Consider the following 24,611-nt stretch of genomic DNA (forward strand, 5'->3'; position numbering starts at 1 on the left):
GCAACAAGCTGGGTCCCTACGCGTATCGTGAGTCGCGGCACCGCCTGGGAGCGAGACGCGAAATGAGTTGTTTCCCAATACGCAATGTGAGTTTGGAAGAGCGTTCAAAGAGATAGCAGCTGACCAGCAAACCCGTCATAGCCAACCGCCCTGGGACCCGCAGGCGACGTCTGCCATGTCCGCGCGGATGGGGCTGCGCGCCCGTTATCGCCATCTCCTTTCCTCGCGAGTCCCAACACCCCATGCTCCGAGCTCGAGCCGCTGTCAACCTACGAGATGGAGGTACTTAAGCTACGGTTGGGGCGGGCCTGTACCCGCGGCTTGCTTCCCCTCTCCCACTACCACTACCTGAGCTTGTCGCCTCTGGCCCTGCATTGACAACGAGAAGGAGTTGAGAGATGAGCACGATACCCTCGCAAGAACCTGTGGGGCGTTTGTCCTACGGTGAGGATACGAAGTCGCCTGAGTTCCAGGAAGCGACTGTGGACGCCGAGGCGGCCGAGTCTGCGTTCCCGGTCTATGTGAAGACGCACGACATCTTCGATGGAGAGGAGGATGCGGTCGACCCTGTGTACCAGGCCAAGGCGCGGATCCTGAACGCGGCGTTCCAGGAGATCGGGATGGGCAAGTACCAGTGGTGGCTGTTCTTCGTTGGAGGTTTTGGGTGGTTCACGTGAGTCCTTCGTAGTCCCTGTGACGAACGTCTCACTCACCCATATCTTGCTCAGAGATAATGCATGGCCTGTGAGTTGGAGGTGGTAGTATCATCATGGTTGAGGTCATGCGTGGCGGCTGACTCAGCTACCTCGCAGTGCATAACAGGTCTCATCATCAATCCAGTCACACTGGAGTTCGTCGGGTTCAAAGGTCCCTTCCTCATCCTTGCACAGAGCATCGGACTGCTCGTAGGTGCAGTATTCTGGGGCGTCGGGTGTGACATCTGGGGCCGAAGGTCTGTTCCCTTGTGCGCCTCTCGAGCAGCCACCCGCGAACTCACCCCCTATCATTTACAGATGGTCATTCAACCTCACCCTCATCATCACTGCCATCTTCGCGATCTCCGCTGGAGGCGCCCCAACCCCAATCGCCCTCTGCGCACTCATCGCGACCTGGAACATCGGCGTCGGGGGCAACCTCCCCGTCGACTCCGCGGTGTTCCTCGAGTTCGTGCCCGCGTCGCACCAGTGGCTCCTCACCGTGCTCTCTATCTGGTGGGCGGTCGGCCAGCTCGTCGCGAGTCTCGTCGCGTGGCCGTTCATCGCGAACTTCTCCTGCCCGCCCGGGTCTGCGTGCACGCGCGCGGAGAACATGGGCTGGCGGTACTTCTTGTGGACGATGGGCGCGCTGATGGTGGTGCTGTTTGTGCTGCGGTTCTTTGTGTTTGAGATGTATGAGAGCCCGCGGTACCTGGTGGGACGGGGGCGCGATGCGGAGGCGGTGGAGGTCGTGCATAAGGTGGCGAGGTTCAATGGGAAGAAGTCGAGCTTGACTGTGGAGATGTTTGCAGCGGTGGATGGGGTTACCAGTGTGACGAAGGGAGAGAAAGCGAGGCAACTGGACACGAGCGTGAGGGGCGCGTTGGCGAGGAAGCTGAGCGTGGTGGATACGAGCCACGTGAAGGCTCTGTTTGTGACGAGGAAAATGGCGTATTCGACCAGCTTGCTCATCGTCTTGTGGGGTCAGTGATCTCGTGTGTGTGTTGTCAAATGCGCTACTGACATAGTTGTGCTATATAGCATTCATTGGCCTTGCTTTTCCTCTGTGCGTTCTTTCTTTGCTCAGACTTATCTTCATGTGCTGACCGTGCTGCAGGTACAACGGTTTTGTTACAGTCTTGTGAGGGCTAGCAGTTTCACTACTTGTTAGAGACTCTGCTGACGAGACTCTCAGTCTGCAAACAAGAGGAGCCGACTTTGGTGATGGCTCCCTGTATATCACCTACCGCAACGTGAGTTGCTTCCACCAAATCCTTGTACTTCGTGGACTCACCAGAAAGTTAGCAAGTGATCCTCAGCGTCATGGGCATCCCGGGAGCGCTGCTCGCCGGGTGGATGGTCGAGCGGCGCTACCTCGGGAGGAAAGGAACGCTTGCAGTCTCAACAGGTACGTGCACCTCCGCGTTCTTGTTCTGTCGGTAACGAGGTACTGACATATCGCATATCGTGCACCTAGCCCTCACTGGGGTCTTCTTGTTCGCAAGCACGACCGCACGCACCTCCGACGCCCTGCTCGGCTGGAACTGCGGCTACACGTTCACGAACAACGTCATGTACGGCACGCTGTACGCCGTCTCGCCCGAGATCTTCCCCGCCAAGGATCGCGGGACAGGCAACGCTCTCGTCGCCGCTTCCAATCGGGTCTTTGGCATCATGGTAAGTGGTATGGGAGCTGAGGTCTCCACATCCGAAACTCTGAGCTCGAGAGGCTGACAGATGTGAATATTTTGCAGGCTCCAATCATTGCGCTGTATGCGGACTTGTCGACGCCTATCCCGATCTATGTCTCTGGAGCGCTGTTCATTGTGTCGGGGCTCATTGCGCTGCTGTTACCATTCGAGCCCCGAGGGAGGGCCTCCGTCTAGATACAGGCCAGTGACATCGTGTTTGAGTGTATGGGATAATCAATTCTTTCTTGGGTTTTCTGGCAGATCATGTCTGTATACCCACAAGAGTGACGATTCGTCTCCGGCCTTTACGCTAGAGGGGACAAGCTTTGAGCCTGTAGACGACCTCACTTGAAACCTTCGAAATCCCCCCTAACAAGTTAGATGCTCTCGGTTTCCATTTTTTACGAATAGGACGAGAGAAAGAACAGATCTGCGATCGTCGAGGACTTGATGGCCGACTCGGAGTCGATCAAATGATCGAGATAGGCGTGCACGATCGTGTTAACCTGACTTGTTTCGCGACCTTGGTAAACCCTCTCATCCACTTCAACTTGCTAACTCAAGGTACCCAGGCGAGGCAGTCTACTTTGACAGGAGATATTGACTACGTAAACATGCATGTGGTCTCAAGATAATCCGTCCACCGAGCACAATCTGGGAAGGCCAAGACGCGGCCTCGGAGCAGGTTGATGGGCGTTTCGCTTGCATTTTAGCGTTGGATGGAGTTCTGTTCATGTGGGACTCTGGGGAGCGCATCAAATGGTGCAAGAACATGGCTTGTTATCGCAATGCTTCCCCGCTATCAGAACCAGCGACGTCGCTTCCATATAACCTTACAATGCACCTGACGCTCGCCGTTGCTTCGTAAAATCCTCGCGGTCGTGCCCCGCTTGTCCCCACATCGCCCTCACCTCGACCTCGGGCATCCCTTCCTCCTTATGAACACGACGACACGATCGCTATGAGTTCACCGACTTCTCCTATGCAACTGGCACGCGAACACTCCGCGACTTCGGAGAAGCGCCCGTCTTCGGACGACGTCGAGGCGAAGAAGACCATCACAGTCGACACCCACGATGTGTTTGACGAGGAGGAAGGAGGCGTGGACCCGGTGTACCAGGCAAAGGCGAGGTTGCTCAACGACGCGTTCCAGGAGATCGGAATGGGAAAGTACCAGGTATGTTCTGCCTCAAGCATTGCCCTGAACTGCAACGCTATTCTCACACCGTGCGAAGTGGTACCTGTTCGTTGTCGCGGGCTTTGGCTGGTTCTCGTGAGTCCTTCGTTCCTGTCGTGTGTTCTCTCGCGACTTAGCGCACTCTCGGCAGGGATAACCTATGGCCCGTAAGTTGCTTGACGTAACATATCTGTGGCGCGCTCAAGCGAAAACCCGCATCCATTATGCAGATCGTCACAGGTCTCATCCTAGATCCTGTGGTTAACGAATTCGGCTTCCAAGGCCCCTTCCTCAAGCTCGGCCAGAACATCGGCCTCCTTGTCGGCGCGGCATTCTGGGGCGTAGGCTCAGACGTTTGGGGCCGAAAGTACGTCCACTCGCGTCCACATAACCCCGCATACACCCACCTCTAACTATCCCACGTCTCTGCACAGGTGGTGCTTCAACATCACCCTCTTCATCACAGGAATCTTTGCCATCGCCGCCGGAGCCTCGCCCAATGCCGTCGCCCTCTGCTCGCTCGCGGCCGTCTGGAGCGTCGGTGTCGGCGGGAACCTGCCCGTCGACTCTGCTGTCTTCCTCGAGTTCATCCCCGCCTCGCACCAGTGGCTCCTCACCGTGCTCTCCATATGGTGGGCGTTCGGCCAGCTCGTCGGCAGCCTCGTCGCGTGGCCGCTCATTGCCGACTTCTCGTGCGCGCCCCCCGCGGCGTGCCCGCGCAGTTCAAATCAGGGCTGGCGCTACTTCCTGTATACGATGGGCGGGTTGATGATGCTCATGTTCGTGCTCCGGTTCTTTGTGTTCCATATGTATGAAAGCCCGAAGTACCTCATGGGGAGGGGGAAGGACGAGGAGGCGGTGGCGATCGTGCATAAGGTCGCGAGGTATAATGGGCGGACGAGCACGCTGACTGTGGAGATGCTGAGGGACGTGGAGAGGACGCTTGGGGGTGATAAGGAGGGGTTGGATGGTGGCAATTTGACACTGGATACGAGTGCGAAGGCGGCGGCGTTGAGGAAGCTGAAAACCTTCAGTGGGGGTCGCGTGAAGTCGCTGTTCGCGACGAAGAAGCTCGCGTACTCTACGACGCTGCTCATCATTGTGTGGGGTGAGTCACTAGTTACCTTGAATCTCTTCACACCTGGTTGGTTTCAGGTCTGACCCGTCTGCTCAGCCTTCATCGGCCTCGCCTTCCCTCTCTACAACGGCTTCGTTACCTTCTTGTAAGCACTCATCTTTCCGGTGTGCGTACCACACCTTCCGCTCACACTTGCTTGAATCTAGCTTGGCAACAAGGGGCGCAGACTTCGGCGACGGCTCGGTATACATCACTTACCGTAACGTGAGTTCTCATCTATGGTTTTGAAGTTATTCTGACCAACCTCAACGCGCATATAGCAAGTCATCCTGAGTGTGATCGGCGTCCCTGGCGCGCTGCTCGCAGGATGGATGGTCGAGCTCCCCTACCTCGGGCGCAAAGGCACCCTTGCCATCTCCACAAGTACGTCTTCCGTCTTCTCTCCTCTCTTCCATCCTCTTCACACTCTCCTCCGATCTATCTACCAATGTACGCACGCGCCGCAACTCTAGTCATCACGGGAATATTCCTCTTCGCGAGCACGACAGCGCGCACGTCCGACGCGCTCCTCGGCTGGAACTGCGGCTACACGTTCACGAGCAACGTCATGTACGGCGTCCTCTACGCCGTCTCGCCCGAGCTCTTCCCGACAAAGTCGCGCGGGACGGGCAACGCCATCGTCGCCTCCGCGAACCGCGTCTTTGGCATCATGGTGCGTACCTCCCTCCTCCTCTATGGTCCGCTCACGTTGCGGCGAGAGGTCTTGCACATGTTAGAGGTGAGCTGACGGTATGGTGTTTTTTTTTTCGACAGGCCCCGATTATCGCGCTGTATGCGGACTTGTCGACGCCGGTGCCGATCTATGTGTCCGGCGCACTGTTCCTCCTCTCGGGGCTCATCGCGCTGCTGTTGCCGTTCGAGCCGAGAGGGAAGGCATCCCTTTAGGTCCCCCGGGCCTTCCTCGATGTGTTCATGTATCTATACCAAAATGACCTCGTTAGGAGGGCTACTGAGGATTTCTTGTGTTTAACTTTATCTGAGATGCTATTGCTACATTGTCGTACATACGTGGAATATCGTGGCGATCGTTACGATCGTGAAGCGGGAAGGATGCAGGAGATGGGGGGTGAATCCAGGATTGCGCGAGTGAGGGAGTGGTGACGGGTCTGGTTATGTTATGATACACTCCGGAGCCACGCCACGAGGGTCGTTAGGCGGCGATGGTCGCTGACGGCGGGGTATCGCGAGACGATGTCGGATATCTGCTTGCACAACGCCACATACGACGCTCGCGCCTGAGTATTCGGCGTATATCGCTAACGATAGGACGTTGTCAACACGAAGCGCACCCGGGGAGAGAGCAGCAACATACCTCGCAGATATCCTTCATGGTGGTGAGCAGCATCGTGACGGAGGTAATGTATACATTGGACTCGGTGGATGTGCCGTTGCCGCGAGCCTCGGCATTGAGCCCGTTCGCGAGGTTCTTCAGCATGACTGTGATGGGTGCGTCAGCGCAAATGGACGGCTGCACGAGGTCTGAGGTGCTTACCGTCTAGTATGGCTAACCGTTTCTCAATGAACTCGTGCTTCTTCATGTGCCAGTCGCCGTCGTCCCCAAGGTCACCGAGAGGGAGCTCTTGGAAGAGCGGATGGTGCTGCCTGTCGATCGAGAACAGCAGCGAGGCGTATTCGTGCTCAATAGTGACGTTTGGCGTCACGAGGGAGGCGAAAAGAACGTCGACGAAGGCGTCCATATAGTTCTCCCGCTATACTATGTTCAGCTGCTTGGGGCCAGTCGATGTGAGGTGACGACATACCGTGTATGCGGGTGGATCGAGCTGGAGGACCATATACATGAACCGCAGACCCACTCGCCGTCTCCAGTCGGGCTCGACGATACTCTCCCACGATTGAGACCCGAAGCTCAGGTAGAACGACCAGGCCTGGAGATGCGATCAATGGCTCATCCTCATCGACACACTCTCTTCACGCACCTTGACTTCGTTCTGCACGACAACATTGGCGCACCCGACCCAACAATCGACCCATGCGTCGGCCTTCTGGAAGGATAGTTCCTTCGCTTGTTGGTAGACGGGATCGGCGAAGTGCTTGCAGACGAGGCGGTAGATAGCATGCGAGATGTGCTTGTCAATGATCTACACGAGCCCAATGAGATACAAGTCAACCGAGGATATTGAGACGGGCATACCTCGCATACAATCTTGTCCTTCTCCCTGTTCTCCTGCTGTTCAGCAGTCTCCCCGAGCGCGGCCTGCAGTTCCGGGTCATCGAAGTCGATTTGAAAGCACCCGTAGTCCTGGCTCTCTTGGCTGTCCTCCAATACTCCTTGTGGGTATGGGCGGCGAGGCTTGGGCATGACACGACTACGCGCATCGAGGAATGCCTGGACGAGACGGCGAATCTCCTCGCCCGTGGACGGGATGGTTGACAAGTTCGTCGCAGTCGAGAATACGCGGTGGACCCAGGCTATCGCACAAATGGTCAGCCACGCCGAACATATCAGACATTCGCAACTGCTTACCTCCTTGCAACAAGGCGGGATCCGGGTACTTGTGCTTCTTCTGCTCGGGATCCATGGAAGATACCTCCAGTATACGACGTATGCTTCCCAAGAGAAGCTGTATAGACAACACGGTGCCACTCTTGAGCCTTGGCTCCCCGGGCTGACCCTTGGATGCGTCGCTCGCTTGGTACTCGTCGATCAGCACATTGGTCATCTCCTCCAACCACGCCAGTATGTCCGTGAGTGGCAGACCTAAGTGCCGGAGCAAGATGGCCAGATGCATGGAACCTCGGATGCACGCACGACGGGTCTCGTCATCAGCGTCCTTGAAGTTGACGTACCGACGCGCAGTGGAGAGCCGATACTTGAGGTTGGCCTCCGTGGGCTCAAGGTAAATCGCGACAGAGATGGCGCTGAACCTGTTGTACAGCATCGACAGTTCGTGGTTTGTCGGCGGCTTGGCCTTGACGAACGGCACAGAGCCAACGGGGACCACGAGCGACAAGATCTTCTTCAGCGCAGGTGGGACGGTCTTGGACTCTGCGAATTGAGGGTGGTGTTTGCGCACATCGTCCGCGGCTCTGACAACCATTTTGAGGAACAGCGTGAAGGCTGTGTCGCTGCGGTTCTTCGCCTTCAGGAGCGCGAGGTTGTAATGTCGCAGGAAAGCCGGGAAGTCGCTTTGCTCATCCGCGAGACTGGCGAAGCGCCGGCTTTTAAAAACGTCGATGAGCCGGTTTATGACGAGCGGTGCGTCGTCAACGTCAAGCCGCCAGTGCCACTTGAGGTTGAGCCACAGGCAGCGACAGACAAGAACGCGCACATATTCATCACGTTTGTGGATAACTCTCCTGGTCCGCAGCTCGTCGGCCTTTTCGTCCTTCGACAGAGGTGCGCGCTCGAGAATGGCGACGATGGTTTGCCACGAAGGAGGAAGGCGCGGAGTCATAGACGAGTTCCCGTGAATAGAGAACTGGGACAGAGCGCAGATGGTGAAGATGCTCTTCCAGATTGCTTCCTGCCTCTTCAGATCCGTCTGCAGCCCCTCCTGAAGTCCCTGTGCCTGGAGAACTTGAAGATATGTGGTCCAGAAGGTGACTCCTTGGGGGAGGAACGATGTCTGGAATGTCTCATCATTGGCGAGATTCAGTACGCATACCCACAGCTCTGAGATCTGTTGCACGATCGAGGGCTCGGCCAGCTTCTCTCGAGTAAGGTCGAGTGGAGCGGCTGCTGCACCGAAGGTGAAGTCCCACAACTTCGTGACGAGCGCCTTGAGACTGGCAGCAACGACAAGCGTGTCAGGCAACTCTAACCTTCGTATCCGGTCAACAGCTAGCCGAACGGACACCTCCAGAACGAACCAGAGTGCCTGCAACATGAGCGGGTCGGGTGTCTCGTCATCAGGCAGGATCTCGATGGGCTCTTCCAGCAGACTGCCCAGACGCCGTGCGAAGGACTCGACATCTGCTACGAGGGCAACATGTCCACCATGCTGTGCGTTGGCGAGAAGCCACGATACATGCTGAGAGAGGGCATGGAAGATCGTCTGCCACTGGTGGCAAGCCTCGTGGTCCGCCGGGCCAGCACCACCCAGCATCAAGTTGCGGATCCGGTCCGAGATGCCGTCCATGCAGGCGGAGAAGTCGGCGATAGACATATCTGGATGGAGGTAGCAGTCGAACACGGAGCATGATGGAGGAGAGGGGGCGTCATGAGTACCGGGCAGGAGGTTGACGAGCTCATGTAACCAGCCATGCCCGAGGTAGGTTGTGTTCGGGAAGGCGATGCCAGCGGGAAGCGGATGTACGTCAAGGTCGACCGTAACGTGTCGGAGAAGCTGCACATCACGCTCTTGCTGTGACGACGAAGGAGGCACGCGTGCTGCGGGCGGAGCATCCGGAACAACAAAACCGTCGTCCTCGTACTGTTCGTCTGTTCCCCACAACTGGGTAAGCGTGCTTGTCTGCATCCGCCTGGTACCTTGACGATGGAATTTGGACTTGGACTTGGACTTTGAGGAGGAAGACTGGTTGTCATGCAACACTGGGCCTCTCGAAACCGCAACCTCTTGATCCACAGTGATGTGCTCCGCGTGCGCCCTTCCGCCGAGCAGGTGTGTGTTCCCAGCACTGAAGACGTATAGACCAGCCGGCTTCGACTTGAGCTTAGCTGCTCTCTGCTTAGCTTTGACGGCCTCGTCGCCGGCGAACTGCACCTCGTTGTGGGGTCTTGCTGGCGGTGGTTCTACGAGGTTGGGGGTGAGCGATGACAACTTAGTAATCTAATCTAACTTACCGATCAGCTCGACGTCGCTGTCTTCCTCGTCCGGCGGGGTAGCCAGCGGTCTGAACGGCAGTAACGTTTGACGTCCTGCACCATAGCGTTTCGCACTAGACGTCGTGAACCGTATACCACCACTGCGACTTCCGCCGCCACCGCCGCCACCTCTTCTTCCTTCACCGGCACCCTCTCTGCTCCTATGTAGCCCGCCGCGGCCACCGCCACTGTGTCCACCTCCACCCGTACCTCCACCTCCGCCGCCACGACGCGCACCATGTCGCCGACGGCGGCGCTTAACTGGGGGTTTGTCATAAACTGTCCGAGACAGCATTCTGTCAACAGAATTGTCCACCTCCGCCTCTCCATTACGGAGGACACGTTGCTTCCTGGGAGCGCGAGCAGGAGACAGCCCACGACCAACGTCGTCGTAGTCGGATCTCTCGCTCGAGGATGTGCTTCCCTCACTAGGAGTTCCACCTCCACCTACGTCCAAGTAAGGTCTGTACCTCGGCCTCGGCTGGTATCCAATGGGCTCGATAACGCTCTCCTCCGACGAAGACAAGCCGGTCTCGTCCGACGATTCCTGTGCTGCCAGATCCAATGCGGGCGCGTCCGCGACCCCAGGCGAGTGCGGCATCTCGACGTCGGACGACTCCGAATCACCCCGGATCTCTATGCTGCGGCTGGACAGCGTCCGGCGAATACGCTTGCGCGACTCGCCAGGGCGCAAGGGGCGATCCTCATCGCTGTCGCGCTCAACGGAGACCGAGGCCCGCGCGGTTGTCTTTCGCCTTGGATCCGCTCGTTTGTCGAGCTTCTTGATCATAGACATTGGCATCATGTGCTTGAGAGCTCGCATGTCTACTCGACTCTTCACGTCGTATGACCCCGAAGCGGAGGGAGAGGGAGAGGAGGAAGACACTCTTGAGGGACTGCTTTGATTGTCATCGCCAGAGTCGGAGGTGATGTCTATAATCTCAAGAGGTGTTGTGGGAGGATGGCGTATTTCGGAGCCCGCCTGAGACATCGGTTCGTCCGTATCTTCAAACTGGGTCAGATGATATGGGCTCTGCGCACGAGCGAACTCGTCGTCGTACATGTGGAAGTGATTGTCCCATGGTGCCATGAAGTCGTCGTCTGGTTGCTCGGCAGAGAAGCGAGGGGGCGATAGGGACTTGCGTGCTGGAGATGAGAAGGTGACGCTTCGCCTTCGACGCCAGGTTGGTGCTGGTGCTAGAGAGTCTTCTTCGCCTTCACCTCGTCCGTTCTGATCGGTCGAGGGAAGTGGAAGAGGTTGTTCCGCAGTACGGTGGCGAGGACGTGGTCTGGGTCGTGGACGTGCCAGTACAGGAGAAGGATCTCGGGGCGGAGTGGGAGATTTGTGCTTGATCCGAGTGAATAAGTATGTGCGAGCAGTAATGCGGAGCCCAACTCACCATACTCTTTGCCGGTGACCCTTCAGGTTGGAAGTCCTTTTTCCTCATAGGAAACGGCTTAGGTCTCTTGCGTCGACGCTCCTTCTCCAGTTTCTTCGCAGCTCTGATGTCCGCTAAGATCTGGTCATCCTCGCCATCACTACTTGAGAATTCTTGGAAGACGTTCTTCAGCCAAGATGGTGTCTCCCTTTCGTTCTCTCCTTCTACGTCTCCGTCCACCGCTCTCTCTTTCCCCTTGTGCCGCCGCCGTGCCTGAGTCTCCTCATCGTCCATGTCCTCATCTTCCCCAGCTTGGTATTCCTCCGTGTCCGACGACTTCCCATCGCGCGCCCCTGCGCTTCTCGAACGACGTCTTGGAGCTCGTGGCGGACTTACGACCTTCACGATTGCTTCCGGATTCGCTCGCATCTGCCTCTTGTACATGAGCTTGTCGAACTCATAAGGCTTCAATTGCCACGCATTCCGTCGTCTCAGTGAGTATCGAGCGCGTTCGGCTTCTTGCGCTTGCTCAAGCGCATGTTGTGATTCCGGAGAGAGGGGTGCTTCGGAAGGTGGAAGACTCAGTCGCGACGAGGACGCCAGCGGAGTCGATGTTCCATCCCTTCGGGCGCGTGTGGCAGGGGAGGTCACGGGTGTGAGAGGCGAACCAAGGGGCGACACACCGGCGGCTGCAGCGCTCGGGGATTGCGATGGTCGTGGGGGAGTAAAGAGGAGAAGGGGGTCTGGAGAAGAGGTTGGTGACTCGGTGCTCGTCTGGGTAGCCGTCTCCTCGCGCCTGGGTAGAATGGCTTCAGCGCCTGTATCTTCACCATCCACAGGAAGAGCGTCAGGAAGATTTGTGCGCGGCGAAAGAGGTGCTGCGACAGCGTGGTCTTCCGAGAGAACGTCCAGCTGTCGGACTCAGGATCACGAATGCTGCCAAAGACGTCTGTAAACACACCTTTCTCCGCTTTCGTGGAGGGCTACCACCCCTACGGGCCTCTAATGTGCTCTTCAAAGATGATGCGGGTTCTTCATGGTGCTCAATCGACGATAAGTGTACTTTCTCGCGTCTGCGAGCGATATCGGCCGCGCTGCGTATCCAGTACGTTGAGGTGGTTGAGGCAAGCTCCTCCAGCTCTTCCTGGTCAGATGTCGGAACCAAAAGGTCATCAGAATTCATTCCCAGAGAGAGCTGACAATATAGTTGAGAAAAGGGATATAAATGTGAAGTCTTAGGCGAACGGATGGCAGGGGTACTGAATGAAGTTACCAAACGCCCGAGGACGCGAAAGTCAAGCACGTGACCGCGTTGCCGAAGTTGTTCCCACGCCACATCATCGCGAGCGAGGCTCACGGGCATTATGCACTTGAGTAGAAGAAGTACAGACGTTCAAACTCCAGGACTTTACCAACCTTAGGTCGACAGTCCAACATGTCCTTAGGTACTCAGGGTGTGGCCACCCACCTGACCGTGGCTGGATGAAGTATGTCGGAGCAACCGGAGGGCTACCGGCGTGGACTAGCACAGCCTTCGCCCTCGGAATCGCCCCTGCACCCAAGGCTCGAGAGCTCGAAGAGCCACCTCCGAGTCCGACTCCAAGTCGCCGCCAACACATCATTTGCTCAGGTTGCAAGTATATCGCATGCTTGGGCCTATATCATCGCATGCAACGTCTCATTTGACAAGAGGTGCGAGAGACAAGACCGCTGCCCTATTGTCTTTCCAGCGGCTCCAGGTCTGTGCGTACTGAATGTATGTGGACCTTGCATCTGAGTTAACGTACTATTGTTTTCTAGTGAAGCATAAATACTGGACACAACCGTGCGGTTCAGTACGACTCTAGACATCCCACGCCCACCGCCCATAAGCTTCCTCGAATCATTCGTAGGTCACAATCATCCAATGTACACGTTGAGCACCGTAACTGATCATACAGTATACCAGCTCCTTCATCTGGCATGAACACCCTCACTACCTTCAGCACGACCGCGACGTTTGACGTCCCCATGAATGGATGCAAACCTGGTTACGTCTTCGATTTCATGGACGCTATCGACGTTCTCCAGCAGCTCAAGTCGGACCCCACACACGTTCAAAGACTTACCCTCGGACCTATCGGAATCCTCGACTTCCAATACGTGCATCATATGCTCTCGTCATTCAAGTTTGGTCCACCGATGAGTGCTCTCGACGAGCTGAGGGTCATGGTCTGGTATCCCTCCGGCCAGCCAAGTGGAGAAGATGTCCCCGATCTGGACCTTCCAGCCACGTTGTTTCCTTCTTTGCGTACCCTCTACCTTGACGGCGTGCGCGCAGATTGGGACAGCGATATTTTCGCTCGACTGTCCTCTGTCGAGCTGCGAAATTGCCCCAGCACTCGGCGTCACACACTCGGTCGCTTCATCGGCACCCTTCCTACCTGGACTTCCCTCACCGAGCTTCATCTGTCCAAATTCCTCAGTGTCCCCGATCGCGAGGATGATTCCGCCGCTGAGATAGCGGCGCAAGACACGGGATACCTCATGCACCTCGAGAAGCTGGAGAAGTTGACCGTTGAGGACAACGTGTACCAGGTGTCACATATTTTCCACAGTCTCGTACCCGGCCGTTCCCCCACCGTGCGCATGGTTGGGTCCTCGCACGACGTCGACGACGACCGATCTCCGTTCGCAGCAATGATGCCCCTTCACGCCGAGCACCCAGCGATGATCAGAAACGCCGTGCATGTCGAGCTCGTTCTCCATGCCGATGCGGCCAGACTTCATTGTATCTCGCCCTGTGGCGTGCTCACCCTGGAAATATCGGATCTCGACAGGTCCGTGCCGGACGCGCTCCCGTACGCCTTTCGAAGTTCTCTCATCTCTCTGATGGAGATCTTCGGTGCACGCAACGCACCCGTGTCTTCGATGGCGCTGACCGGCGACATCAGCATGGTTTCCGTGGAGGACTGGGCGATGGTATTCCAGGTCGTGTGTCCTGAGCTATCCCAGCTCTTTGTGCGCGGCGTTGGGTGGGGAGGCCAAACGGAGAACTTCTTCAAGGCGCTGGTTGGGGATTATTCGCCCAACACGGGGGCTCCCCTTTTTCCAGGCCTGGATAGTCTCAAGTTCATCGGGGTCGTGTATGATCCCAAGTCTCTCCTCGATATGGCCGGTGTAGCACTCCAGCACAGGGCCATGGTCCAAAGCTGCCGGCTAGATTCTCTGGAGATGGAGTTCTTTGTGAACGACCCCAGTCCGTTCTCTGGTGCTATGGCAGAAGACTACATGCAGAAATTGGGGCAGTGGGTTCGGCATGAGGTTAAGGTGGACATACAACCGGTGCACTGATTGCACACGGGGGACTGTCGGTCTTCTCTCTCCATATCTATTCGTTCGCTCAGCATTACTATATATTTCGTTATCATCCCTCATCCCAGTCCTGCGTCCTACTATGTATGTAGCTCAGTAGCTGTATGATATGTCACAACATATTGAACTCCGCACTTCGGAAGATTCCGGAGCACCGCCTCCGTCGCCGCCACTGCGAGTTGGTGACCGCCATCAAGACCACGATCCTCAGGCTCCACCACAAGACAGGAAGGTATTGTTCTCGTGAACCTTGGCAGGCAGTATGAAACGTCTAGAGGGGGCTAGACCGATAGTGACAGTTCTATATGGAAACTCGTCAACACCGACTCAGACGGTGAAGCCAACGTACTGGTATCTACTGCGATGACTCAGTATGGGCAGTGCCGCCAAGTTTACCCAGATATTGACAACGATGCGTCATGCATGCCCTAGGGCGGTCATGAGACGACCGTGGTGGCCCGGGTAAGACAAATTCCCTCGTGCAGCGAGGCCCGCGGCCCTCCAAACGGTGGCCCAGGAACGAACTTTTTGGGGGTCGAGTCAGAATGGCGAGGAAAGGTTCATTATATCGCGCGTCCGTCGGCGCGTACACATGTACGTCCCTATTGCCTCCTCAATACCCTAACCCACAATCAGCAGCGCCGATGGTCGTCGACAAAGGACTGTTGAGCCTACAGACTTGAGGTTCTCCCGATAGGTGAGAGCTGTTTGAACTTGCGCGTGTGCTTGGCTGGATTTGGAATAGTCTAGCACCATGATGCGCGCCGCCTTGTGCACTCGATCCCCCCTCGATATCTGATTTCACTGCGCACTCTGCGGCAACGGAACAAAGGTATGTTTGCTCCCAATCTCCTCCACTCATGCGATCTCCTATCCTAGTAGCTATGGATTCATGGAGGACAAAGAGGAACTACTGGCATATAGTGCGATGAGAGGGAGTCTGACAGGCCAGCTACGTCTCCACAATCTGTATCATCTATCCTTCGTTCTCCCGGGGGTCCTCGAAACGATTGTAGGCAATCACTCACCATGGAGATCACCTACCCGCCTGCCCGCACTATCATGCCATATACCACAGGCTCCGGACAAAATTAGTGCGTTAGTTTACTCTGTTCCTCACGCATCAAGGAATTCATTATAATTCATAACTCTACAGCGGTCCCGGAGCACTGCTTGCCCCAGCTGCCGCCGTCCAAAACGCTAGACAAGACACTCAATCGCTAGACGACTGGAGCTTGCTCTTGTCAGTTACGGCCTCGGTCTTGGCCGAGTTGCCTGACACCTCTTCCCAAGGCCACGAAGTTGCTGCAAAGACGAACCCATGCATGTGTACCGTTGGACAACAACCTTCCCTCGGCGATGTTCCCCACAACGCCCCTCTTACCGCTTATCCTCCGTCGACATTCGGCCACTGGCATGCGCCCCAACCTCTTGCTGGCCACCCATATCCATCCGCACCTCGCGCTTCTCCTTCCCTTATGCCAGCCACGCAACTCTATCCTACTACCCCTTATGCACTTCTCGCGACTCCGGACACGTTATTTACGGCAGCCGCACCACCAACACCTCTTTCTCTTGCGGACTTCGTCCCTTCTCGAGATGATTGGCGGGTCCGATCGCGCAACGGTGAAGTGTCTCCCACTCCGTCCTACACTCCTAGGACCCAGGCGGAGTGGCGCATGCCTGGGGCCTTCAAGTGTCGCTGGCCTGGATGTGCCTTCGTCCAGTCGAACAGACGGAAGCCGGATCTGGTTAGGCACGAGGAGACTCACTTCGGGATCACGAAGTTCATATGCGTCGGCTTGCCGCTGGATCATGTCAAGGCGAAGGTGTGGCTCGCCGACTCGGAACAGCACGGTCACGCTCGCTCTCCCTATTATGGGGTGGGATTTGTCGGCGGTTGTGGTAGGGGATTCCGTCGAGGCGACGGTTATATAAAGCACCTCAGGTCTTCGAAGGGATGCATCGGAGATGCTCACGCGCGATGGCATCCGGGGAACTCGCATGTGGTATGATCCAGTTATTGATGTCTCTTTTGCCAGTTGCGATGCTTCCTCTCGTACGATGCTTCCTGTGTCCACTATACCACTACAATGTTATGTGGATAACGATTAGACAGTGATTACTTACTTACTTTTAAAGACTGAATAATGATTTTTGATTGACGCTCATTCAGTTGGCTTGAACGCTCCGGCTGTCACTGTCAGGCTGTACCCGGCTTGCTCCTTGCCTCCGGGTCAACATTCAAGGTAACCAACCATCGCGGTACTCGGGTCTTATCCACGCTCACAGGTACATATAGACAGAAACTCAGCTATGAGTCTTCAAAGTTCGGTTTGGAACGAGACTGGATGAAAGTCGGACTCCGAAGCAGGCGTATACATTACTCGGGAGCAGCATACTTCCCATTCCAACGGCGGGAACTTATGGCTACGGTATGTCTCCACGACGTTTCGCGCGGTGCTCGACTGGGGCTTAACGCACGCAAGGCACCATGAAGCTTGAAGTTTGAAATGGCCCGGTGACCATCACGTTAGAGGAGTCACGTTGCTCACTTGATAGCCAGGGACTCTCTTTACAAGCTCGGCTGCGGTCCGGGTCGTCAAGCTCGTCGCCGGGTGGTTCACAATGCCATAGCTGGTGTAGCGGGATCCGGCGGGGAGATAGTATAGGCTCCCCACAGCTTCCATGCTATGTGAATTCCATCATATCTCCTCCGAGCGAGAGACGGAAACCGTGTATATCCTGATGAGGCCGTGGCGCGGGGAGGCTGAGCTTCCCCAACGTCACGATGGTTTCCATTCATCGAGGAGCAACATACCATCCTGTTAGTCGTCGACAGGCTACGCCATCCTCGGTGCAAGTAGCTGTCGCCAGGGGCCGTATGGCGCACGCTGCGAACTTGTCCAAACTTCAATGATACTAGTTGCTGCCTCAGGCTCGCACCAACCTTCAACTGGTGAGCCCCGCACTTTACACGGGTCAATGCTTGACACTGACGCGCGCCTCTGCTTAGTTCCATACTGCATGCATTGTGTGCATGTTCGAAGAAGTACTTGGCGCGGTCCTATGAGGAATGCCCTATCGCAATGACGCACCCCGCTTACCAGCATGCGTATCGAAACACGCCTCCTTAGCTGTCTCATTGCTTATGTACTATCTCTTCGTGGCAGACCGCTAAGCCGGCTCTGACGTCTTTGTTATGAATATGAATGCCGCTACAATGTGTACTTGGTCACCGGCTTTGCGCGTGTTCGGCTAGATTTGATTGTCTTCGAGCGCTTAGACGCGATAAAGAAACGCGACCCGTATTTTGCGAAACACGCGTCTTGCCTCACGCGTTCACCTCCCAAAAATTTTGGAACCAGCTTCCGTCCTCTCTTCTGTACATATACCCACCCTCTAACGACTCCAAGGTCTGTTGCTGCCACCGCCGTCTGCCGCGACACCCCTAACAGTTCAGAAACGCAGATGGACCTGCAGCAGCTATCCCAGCTCTTCGCCTCCACATTCAGCCCGGATCCCAATGTCCAGAAGATGGCGGAAATTCAGATCCGCAAGGTATACTGTCAAGTGTTCAGGAGTCGCGTCAAGACTGACATGGTCGCGTGTAGTTGGGCGGACAGGAGGGGTTGATCACGAACGTCCTTCAGATCGTCGGGAACGATAACGTCGATCTGTAGGTGCCCGACGCGTCCCTAACGTCTCCGTATATTTGTCTGAACCACCCGACAGCGCCACCCGCCAGGCCGCTGCTGTATACCTCAAAAATCGCGTGTACTCGTCTTACTTCGTCGACACCTCCCCGCGCCCCGACCAGGTCCCGATCCCGCCCTCGGACCGGAACAACCTCAAGGCCTCCGTCCTCCCCCTCATTGCCGCGTCACCTAACCGTGCGATCACCGTCCAGCTCGCTGGTGCCCTCAAGAACGTCGTCGCGCGCGACTTCCCTGAGAACTGGCCAAACCTCGTCGACGAGGTCAAGAAGCTCCTCGCAAGTAGCAACATTCGTGAGGTTCATGCCGGATGCGTCACCGCGCTCGAGATGGTTAGGGCGTTCAGGTATGTCCATTGGCCGCGTACTTACTTCCCATGCCCCATCATGTCCATTCCTTCCGCCGGTCTGTGCGCATCCTGAACTTCTGGACAGGTTCCGCCAGAACAACGACATCCTTCCCAAACTTGTCGAGGCATTCTTCCCGATCCTCGTCAACATCGCGACTCAGGCTCTTTCTAACCCCCCTGCTGGTACCAACCAGGAGGTCCCGACTCTTCTCCATCTCATCCTCAAGACCTACTCAACGAGCATCATCCTCCAACTCAGCGCCCACCAGCAAAGCTCGGAGAGCCTCGTGCCCTGGGGACGTCTCCTGTTCCAGGTTGTGAACCTGCAGATTCCGAAGGATGCTGTGCCCGAGGACGAGGACGAGCGGGAGCGTTCCGAATGGTGGAAAGCGAAGAAGTGGGCGTACAAGATCCTTGGCCGTCTTTTCCACCGCTTTGGCAACCCCTCTCAGCTTCCCAGCAGCCTGCAGCAGGACTACGGCGCGTTTGCACAGCACTTCGTCACAAGTTTTGCGCCCGAGATCTTCAAGGTCTACCTCCAACAGACAGAGTTGTACGTCTCGGGACAGGCCTGGTTGTCGAAGAAGTGCCAGTACCGTATTTTCACTTTCTTCACGGAATGGTATGTACTCAGCCTTCTTTGTGATTCTCACCGTCCAACAATGCGTCTCCAGCGTCAAGCCGAAGTCGACCTGGGCATTGCTCAAGCCGCACGTCCAGAACCTTGTTCAGTCTTACATATACCCTCAGCTGTCGTTCACGCCTGCTAAGCAGGAGCAGTGGGAGACAGACCCTATTGAGTTCGTCCGAACCAGTGTCGGTACGTACTCCCGTCTGGCGTATGTACGCCTCCAGGCTCATCTATGCTTGCAGACGAATATGAGGTCTTTGACAGCCCTGTCTCCGCAGCGACATCCTTCCTGTTCTCTGTGGCAAGCAACAGGACAAAGACTGCCTTCCTCCCTATCCTCGGCTTCATCAACCAGGTCCTCCAGGCGTGCGTATCCATCTCCTTTCACCCGAGTATGTAGTAACAATTCCTCCGCAGTAAGCCTGCTGCTCCCCAACGCTACGGTGCTCTCAACATGACGGCAGCTCTGGGACCGTTCATCATGCGCCACCCTGATGTCAAGGGCAACATGGAGCAGTTCGTTCTTCAACACGTCATTCCCGAGTTCTCTACGCCCGAGCCGTACATGCGAGCTGTCGCGTGTGAGGTACTCGGGACCATGATCAAGGCGGGCTTGAAATTCTCGCAAGAGCAGCATCTGCACGCCGCCTTTACGGCGGTGGCGCAATGCATCGACGATGCTGAGCTTCCTGTCCGTGTCCACGCGTGTTTGGCGTTGACTGAGATGGTCACCGACACTGAGACTGGTGCGTCTACTGACTTGCGCAAGGGCGTTGCTAGTAACTGATAGGTCGCAGTTAAAAACGCGGTTGCTCCCCAGGTTGGCAAGGTTATCCAGAGTAAGATGCTCCCATAGCTTCTCAGCAAATCTCCTGACCAGAATCGCAGCTCTCCTCAAGCTGTCTGAAGAGACTGACCTTGACATCCTCAACCACTGCATGGAGGCCATGGTTGAGACATACCAGACCGAGCTCCTGCCGGTCGCTGCTGACCTCACTGCGCGCTTGGTATGTGATACGTCCTTCATACCGCTTCATGTAGCTGATTGAGTGGACGCTGTCAGTGCGAGACGTACGTTCGCCTCGCGCGGGAGAGTCAGTCGGCCGATGAGACCGACAGTCATGGCATCGACCTCGATTCCATCATGGAGAGCACGGACAATGAGGACAAGATCTTCGCCGCTATGGGTGTAGCGAAGACAATTGCGACTGTCGTCAACGCCGTGGACTCGTCCCCTGAGATCCTTGCACAGGTCCAGGAGATCATCATCCCCATCGTGAAGATGACCCTTGAGGCGAAGCTACTCGACCTGTTCGACAATATGTACGACCTCGTCGATTCGCTCACATACAAGCTCCGCAGCATCTCGCCGAACATGTGGCCCATCTTCGAGCTCACGTACAAGCTCTTCAAGTCGGATGCTGTCGACTTCCTGGATGGTGGGTTCATTTTAGGTTGTCGGTACATGCAGTGCTTGATGCTTGAGCAAATAGAGATGCTCCCTTCGCTCGACAACTTTGTCTCGTTTGGTGGCGACGTCTTTAAGCAGCGCCCCGACTACCGACAGATGGTCCTCGACATCTATCAGACCTCGATCACCAGCGACCACCTTGGCGAGAACGACGCCGTGAACGGCTGCAAGCTCGCTGAGTCCATGCTGCTCAACCTTCGCGGTAGCATCGATGATGCCCTTCAGCCTATCATCGCGACCGCGCTGCCCGTCATGGACAAGGCTGAGACGAATGCCCTCCGTCTCGCCAACCTCAACGTCCTCGTCAACGCCATCCTCTACAACCCCGCCGCGGCCCTCCATATCCTCGACCAGGCCGGACCCGGCGTCGCCCGCAAGTTTTTCGACAAATGGTTTGCCGCGATCAACGTTGAGGCGCGCCTTCCCCGTGTGCACGATAAGAAGCTCAGCATCGTTGCGCTATGCGCGCTGATGGAGTTGGACCCCGCCAGCATCCCCGAGTCCGTCAAGGAGGGCTGGCCGGGCATCGTCTCTGGTGCGCTCAAGCTGTTCCAGGAGTACCCTAAAGCCGTGCAAGGTTGGTCTTCCTTTGCGACTTTGATCAGAACTGTATGTTGACCCGGTTCTACAGCCCGCAAGGAGCTCGAGGAGGCATTCCATGCTGAGTCTGATGACGATGATGACGATGACGACTCCAAGCTTCTCAACCTGAACGAGGATGAGGGTACGTAAATTACCGGCATCACTAACAGATAATAGCTAAAAACCATCCATAGAGGATGTTTGGGACGAGGACTCGGCGTATGTCGAGATGCTCGCGAACGAGGGCCAACGCCTCCGGGAGAAGTCCGAGCGTCAAGCTGCGGGTGAAGACGTCTCCGATGACGAAGTTGAGGAGGACATCGAGGAGGAACTTGGCTATATCAGCCCGCTTGACACCGTCCATCCTTATGTCACCTTCAAGCAGGCTTTGACGGGTATGTCCACCTTCTATATGTCCAGCCTGCGACAAGCGTTGACGCTCTCCGATACTGCAGCCTTCCAGATGAAGAACGGCCCTGGATACCAGCTTGCGACGACGTCGCTCAGCCCCGACCTGCAAACGTTCCTCATGGAGGTCATGCGCTTGGCGGACGAGCCCGCCGTCGCCGCGCCCGCGGCTTGATCTATCCGTTCTTCGGTTCTCTAGACATGCCCGTCTCCTGCGACTGGCGCTGCCTTATGATCTTTACGCTCTCATTTTGTTCCTATTCTAACTCTCCTCTTACCTGTCGATCCTGCTGTCGCTCTCCACCCGTACTTAGTACCGCACTTTGTCCATAATCTCGCAAGCTAGGGTTAGCACGAAAGAAGTCCAAGAAGAACACGAGTACAATATGTCTGTTTCCTTGCATTGCTACGTATACACATACAATCCGTCTCGAGGGATGTTCCGGAAGGCTGGGGAGGGAAAGAGGAACACTTGAACCTGGTACAACACACAAACAGTCCACGCAATACCTCGGAAGCGATTCGGCCGATATATCTGGCCTTAGTTGAGGGGCTCGCGCGGGTACTTCCTCATCTGCTTCAGGTAGTCGTCCAGCGGTTCGAGCTCCCATTCCATCGGCCGGGTGATTGGGTCGAACGTCTCGCCATGCGCCTCGATCTCCTTGAGACGCGCTGCAGTCGCGGGCCTGGACTTGTTCACGCTGAACACCTTGATGCGATGACAGGAGGACGTGACGTGCAGGTCCCAGCTGTGCACCGTAATATGTCAGCAAACTTTGCGAAGAAAAGGTTAGACGAACGCACTTCCAGGCGGAACGGACGAAGGTCGGCTCGGTGTTGTTGGACGAGTCCCAGGAGCGCACGCAGAACTCGAGCCAGCCCTCGGCGTCAACGGGAAGCTCGATCGTCCAGAGCCGCCAGGCATGGTAGTGTTTTGGGGTCAAATTCTCTGGGTCAACAGAGTACCACACATGTCCTCTGCGAAAGTATATTCGTGAGCACAGAGATAGATGGGATGGGTGGAACAACTGGATACACACCCGTCGTTCGAGACCTCGACGCGCTCGACCCAATTACCGCCGCCGCTGTACGACCAACCTTGCAGCTTGATCTTGCCCTCATGAATGACAGTCTGCTTGTCGAGCGGGAAGATGATGGCACTAGAGACGGGCATGTTCTGGATTGAGAACCCGTTCGAGTACTTGACATTGTGCTTGCCGATCTACGCGCCAGAGGGTGAGCTTAGACAGACGAAGGAGAGCGGTACTCACCTGCTGGGTGTAGTAGAGGTACTCCTGCGCCTGGACGGGACCCAAACTGGGCTCCGCGAGGGCGTTAATCCTGTATAACCACTTCGTGCTGCGCGCACCGATGTAGCCGGTTACAACAGCGCGCAGGGGGAAGCCGTGGATCTTGGGCAGGGGCTTTCCATTCATCTCCCACGCGAGGAGGACCTCTTCGTTTGCGCGGACTTTGCGCCATGGGACGGAGACGGCGTAGTTGAACACGTTACCCTTCCTGCGGAGCAAGGTGCACTCATTGTCAGCCCCACAGGTTATTCAGAGCTCGCAAGCAGCATACTCACTTGAAGTAGGTATCTGCACCGATGAGCTCGAGGTGCTGCGCCTCGGGGAGGACGCCGCCACAGGCGATCTTCAGGACCTTCTTGAGAGGAACGCCTCGGTACACAGCTGTACCACTGTATCTCATGCTAGTTAGAACTCGTTTCTATTCATAGGAAGTACCATGACGGACATTGCTCCTTCTCCCCATGGCTGACATTTGCCATCAGTATGACCGTCACAGGCGGTAGCCAGCAGCCACTTACCGCGTTGATCAACTCGTCGCCATCTCCGGGATATTCCTGGATTTGTTCGATACGTCGAGTCCCACTGCACTGCAGCGTAACCGTCACTTCGGCTTGGCTGGGCGAATGCATTCAGTGAATGAAGACCGATGTGCATAGGTTTCGCGGGTGCTCACGGGAACTTGGACTCATCCTTGAGATCTTTCATGGTCAACTTCACTGACTTGTTCACAAGCCCGCCAATCTCGAGCTCGAACGCGTCCTCGTCGATATCAGGGACGCCGCCATGATTCCGCACGCTGTGTAGCGCGTATCATCATTCGTCGCTCAGTAATAGCCGACACACAATACGCGGCAATTCAACAAACGCACAAGTGGAACATGTTGTCTGTAATCTTGCCCTTGACGAGTTCCGGCCGGGGCGTCTCACCGTTGTAAGGGAAGTCGAGGAGGTGGATCATGCCGGGCTTCTCCTTGAGGACGGTCTCCCAGCTGAAGTCGACGATGCTCTTGAGCCCGAGGGCCTCGTGATACTCCTTCCATCGGTGGCCAACCAGGATGGGGTTCGTCTTCGGCAGGGGGACGAACTGGAACTCTATCATTAGAGTATCAGCAAACATTCAATAAGACGATTGGCGCAGAGGAGGACGCACCGGGGATAGGAGTGAACTTCTTGGTCGCGAGGAGCTCCTTGGCGATGCGCTTGCGCTCGGGTTCAGTCTCCCACTCGACGTACCTATCGCTGACGTCAACTAATGCCAGCCTATGGGGTACACAAGGAGCACTCACCCGCGCCAGCGCAGCTTCGACTCGGGGAACAGCTTGCTCAGCGGGACGCCGTCCCAGGTCGATTCGCCCGCGGGCGCAACGGTCGTGGCAGCCATGTCTAGACGTGAGTGATGAGTTGATGGGGCCGAGGTTCAGATGCTCAGGACGCCCCCAAAAACTCAGAGTATCTTTTATGCGCCCTCTATCTGACTGGGTGCGGGATGGATAGGGAAGCATGGCGGGTCTTCCTCGCCTACCCTGAAGTCAGCAATGAACGTATGCTTCGCACTGGGACCGAAACTTACCGTTGCTCATACTTGGGAAAGGGAAAAGAACCATGTTACGTCACATGTTCGTCCCCGGATGAGGCCGCCGTAGTTACGTCGGATCCAGGGCTCGGGAGCAGCTTAAAGCAAGACCAGCACTGGCAGCACCTGAGCGTTACGACAGGTTCTCTCCGGGAAGTTCGGGTCGAGTCGTCATGTCGGGTGGACGGTCGTGGCAAAGCGAGTGTGAAATACTCGAGACAGCCGTACACGATGTGGACCGGAATACGGCTGAGGTCAACGTGGGACGTAGGGTGGGATAGAGGAGAAGTCACGAGGAGTGGTGCACGATTATGGCACTCCGACTTACATCTGTTAGAATGCACCCGAGTG

At 56.3% G+C, this 24,611-nt stretch overlaps 6 protein-coding genes across 6 annotated transcripts; 4 read left to right on the forward strand and 2 right to left on the reverse strand.

The window, feature by feature from the left end:
- Window positions 1-398: 398 nt before the first annotated feature.
- On the forward strand, window positions 399-2,581 carry L226DRAFT_568654 (MFS general substrate transporter; the record flags this gene model as incomplete). Its single annotated transcript, XM_067684197.1, has 10 exons — window positions 399-673; window positions 729-744; window positions 813-952; window positions 1,014-1,678; window positions 1,737-1,761; window positions 1,813-1,836; window positions 1,891-1,948; window positions 2,001-2,103; window positions 2,173-2,372; window positions 2,450-2,581. 10 exons carry the CDS (start codon window positions 399-401, stop codon window positions 2,579-2,581), a joined length of 1,638 nt encoding a protein of 545 aa, XP_067538191.1.
- Window positions 2,582-3,347: 766 nt separating this feature from the next.
- Window positions 3,348-5,586, forward strand: L226DRAFT_458409 (MFS general substrate transporter; the record flags this gene model as incomplete). Its single annotated transcript, XM_067675439.1, has 10 exons — window positions 3,348-3,563; window positions 3,622-3,659; window positions 3,715-3,730; window positions 3,794-3,930; window positions 3,998-4,671; window positions 4,738-4,786; window positions 4,848-4,905; window positions 4,962-5,064; window positions 5,154-5,353; window positions 5,455-5,586. 10 exons carry the CDS (start codon window positions 3,348-3,350, stop codon window positions 5,584-5,586), a joined length of 1,623 nt encoding a protein of 540 aa, XP_067538192.1.
- Window positions 5,587-5,816: 230 nt separating this feature from the next.
- On the reverse strand, window positions 5,817-11,406 carry L226DRAFT_458818 (uncharacterized protein; the record flags this gene model as incomplete). Its single annotated transcript, XM_067675470.1, has 9 exons — window positions 5,817-5,957; window positions 6,014-6,138; window positions 6,194-6,404; window positions 6,462-6,587; window positions 6,639-6,800; window positions 6,854-7,131; window positions 7,187-9,415; window positions 9,467-10,835; window positions 10,888-11,406. Coding segments are annotated over 9 exons (5,160 nt in total), but the record flags the coding sequence as incomplete, so codon positions are not given.
- A 922-nt stretch (window positions 11,407-12,328) lies between these two features.
- L226DRAFT_610878 (uncharacterized protein) lies at window positions 12,329-14,353 on the forward strand. Its single transcript, XM_067686210.1, has 3 exons — window positions 12,329-12,609; window positions 12,667-12,754; window positions 12,815-14,353. Exon 3 carries the CDS (start codon window positions 12,829-12,831, stop codon window positions 14,197-14,199), a length of 1,371 nt encoding a protein of 456 aa, XP_067538194.1. The 5' UTR covers window positions 12,329-12,609; window positions 12,667-12,754; window positions 12,815-12,828; the 3' UTR covers window positions 14,200-14,353.
- Window positions 14,354-17,555: 3,202 nt separating this feature from the next.
- Window positions 17,556-21,908, forward strand: L226DRAFT_504012 (ARM repeat-containing protein). The gene is made up of 15 exons (XM_067677959.1): window positions 17,556-17,636; window positions 17,692-17,781; window positions 17,835-17,899; window positions 17,956-18,282; window positions 18,371-18,907; window positions 18,960-19,105; window positions 19,159-19,282; window positions 19,334-19,662; window positions 19,714-19,755; window positions 19,805-19,923; window positions 19,980-20,355; window positions 20,410-20,964; window positions 21,019-21,111; window positions 21,164-21,364; window positions 21,425-21,908. The coding sequence occupies exons 2-15, from the start codon at window positions 17,692-17,694 to the stop codon at window positions 21,550-21,552; spliced, it is 3,132 nt and encodes a 1,043-aa protein (XP_067538195.1). The 5' UTR covers window positions 17,556-17,636; the 3' UTR covers window positions 21,553-21,908.
- On the reverse strand, window positions 21,703-24,171 carry L226DRAFT_482310 (sulfite oxidase mitochondrial precursor). Its single transcript, XM_067676965.1, has 11 exons — window positions 23,974-24,171; window positions 23,838-23,920; window positions 23,557-23,779; window positions 23,361-23,483; window positions 23,206-23,302; window positions 23,133-23,152; window positions 22,963-23,076; window positions 22,649-22,895; window positions 22,418-22,599; window positions 22,182-22,355; window positions 21,703-22,126 (listed from the first exon to the last, which is right to left on the reverse strand). Exons 1-11 carry the CDS (start codon window positions 24,066-24,068, stop codon window positions 21,919-21,921), a joined length of 1,566 nt encoding a protein of 521 aa, XP_067538196.1. The 5' UTR covers window positions 24,069-24,171; the 3' UTR covers window positions 21,703-21,918.
- Between the last annotated feature and the right edge of the window lie 440 nt (window positions 24,172-24,611).

The sequence above is a fragment of the Lentinus tigrinus genome (assembly GCF_003813185.1).
Source record: "Lentinus tigrinus ALCF2SS1-7 unplaced genomic scaffold L226scaffold_6, whole genome shotgun sequence".
Taxonomy (NCBI): domain Eukaryota; kingdom Fungi; phylum Basidiomycota; class Agaricomycetes; order Polyporales; family Polyporaceae; genus Lentinus; species Lentinus tigrinus.

Coding starts and splice junctions, on each gene's coding strand:
- L226DRAFT_610878 (XM_067686210.1), top strand. CDS start 12,829: ATGAACACCCTCACTACCTTCAGCACGACCGCGACGTTTGACGTCCCC.
- L226DRAFT_504012 (XM_067677959.1), top strand. CDS start 17,692: ATGGACCTGCAGCAGCTATCCCAGCTCTTCGCCTCCACATTCAGCCCG. Junction 19,663..19,713: donor GGTCACCGACACTGAGACTG/GTGCGTCTACTG, acceptor GATAGGTCGCAG/TTAAAAACGCGGTTGCTCCC. Junction 21,365..21,424: donor CTTCAAGCAGGCTTTGACGG/GTATGTCCACCT, acceptor CCGATACTGCAG/CCTTCCAGATGAAGAACGGC.
- L226DRAFT_482310 (XM_067676965.1), bottom strand. CDS start 24,068: ATGGCTGCCACGACCGTTGCGCCCGCGGGCGAATCGACCTGGGACGGC. Junction 23,484..23,556: donor ACAGACAACATGTTCCACTT/GTGCGTTTGTTG, acceptor CGCGCTACACAG/CGTGCGGAATCATGGCGGCG. Junction 22,127..22,181: donor TTCGTCCGTTCCGCCTGGAA/GTGCGTTCGTCT, acceptor TACGGTGCACAG/CTGGGACCTGCACGTCACGT.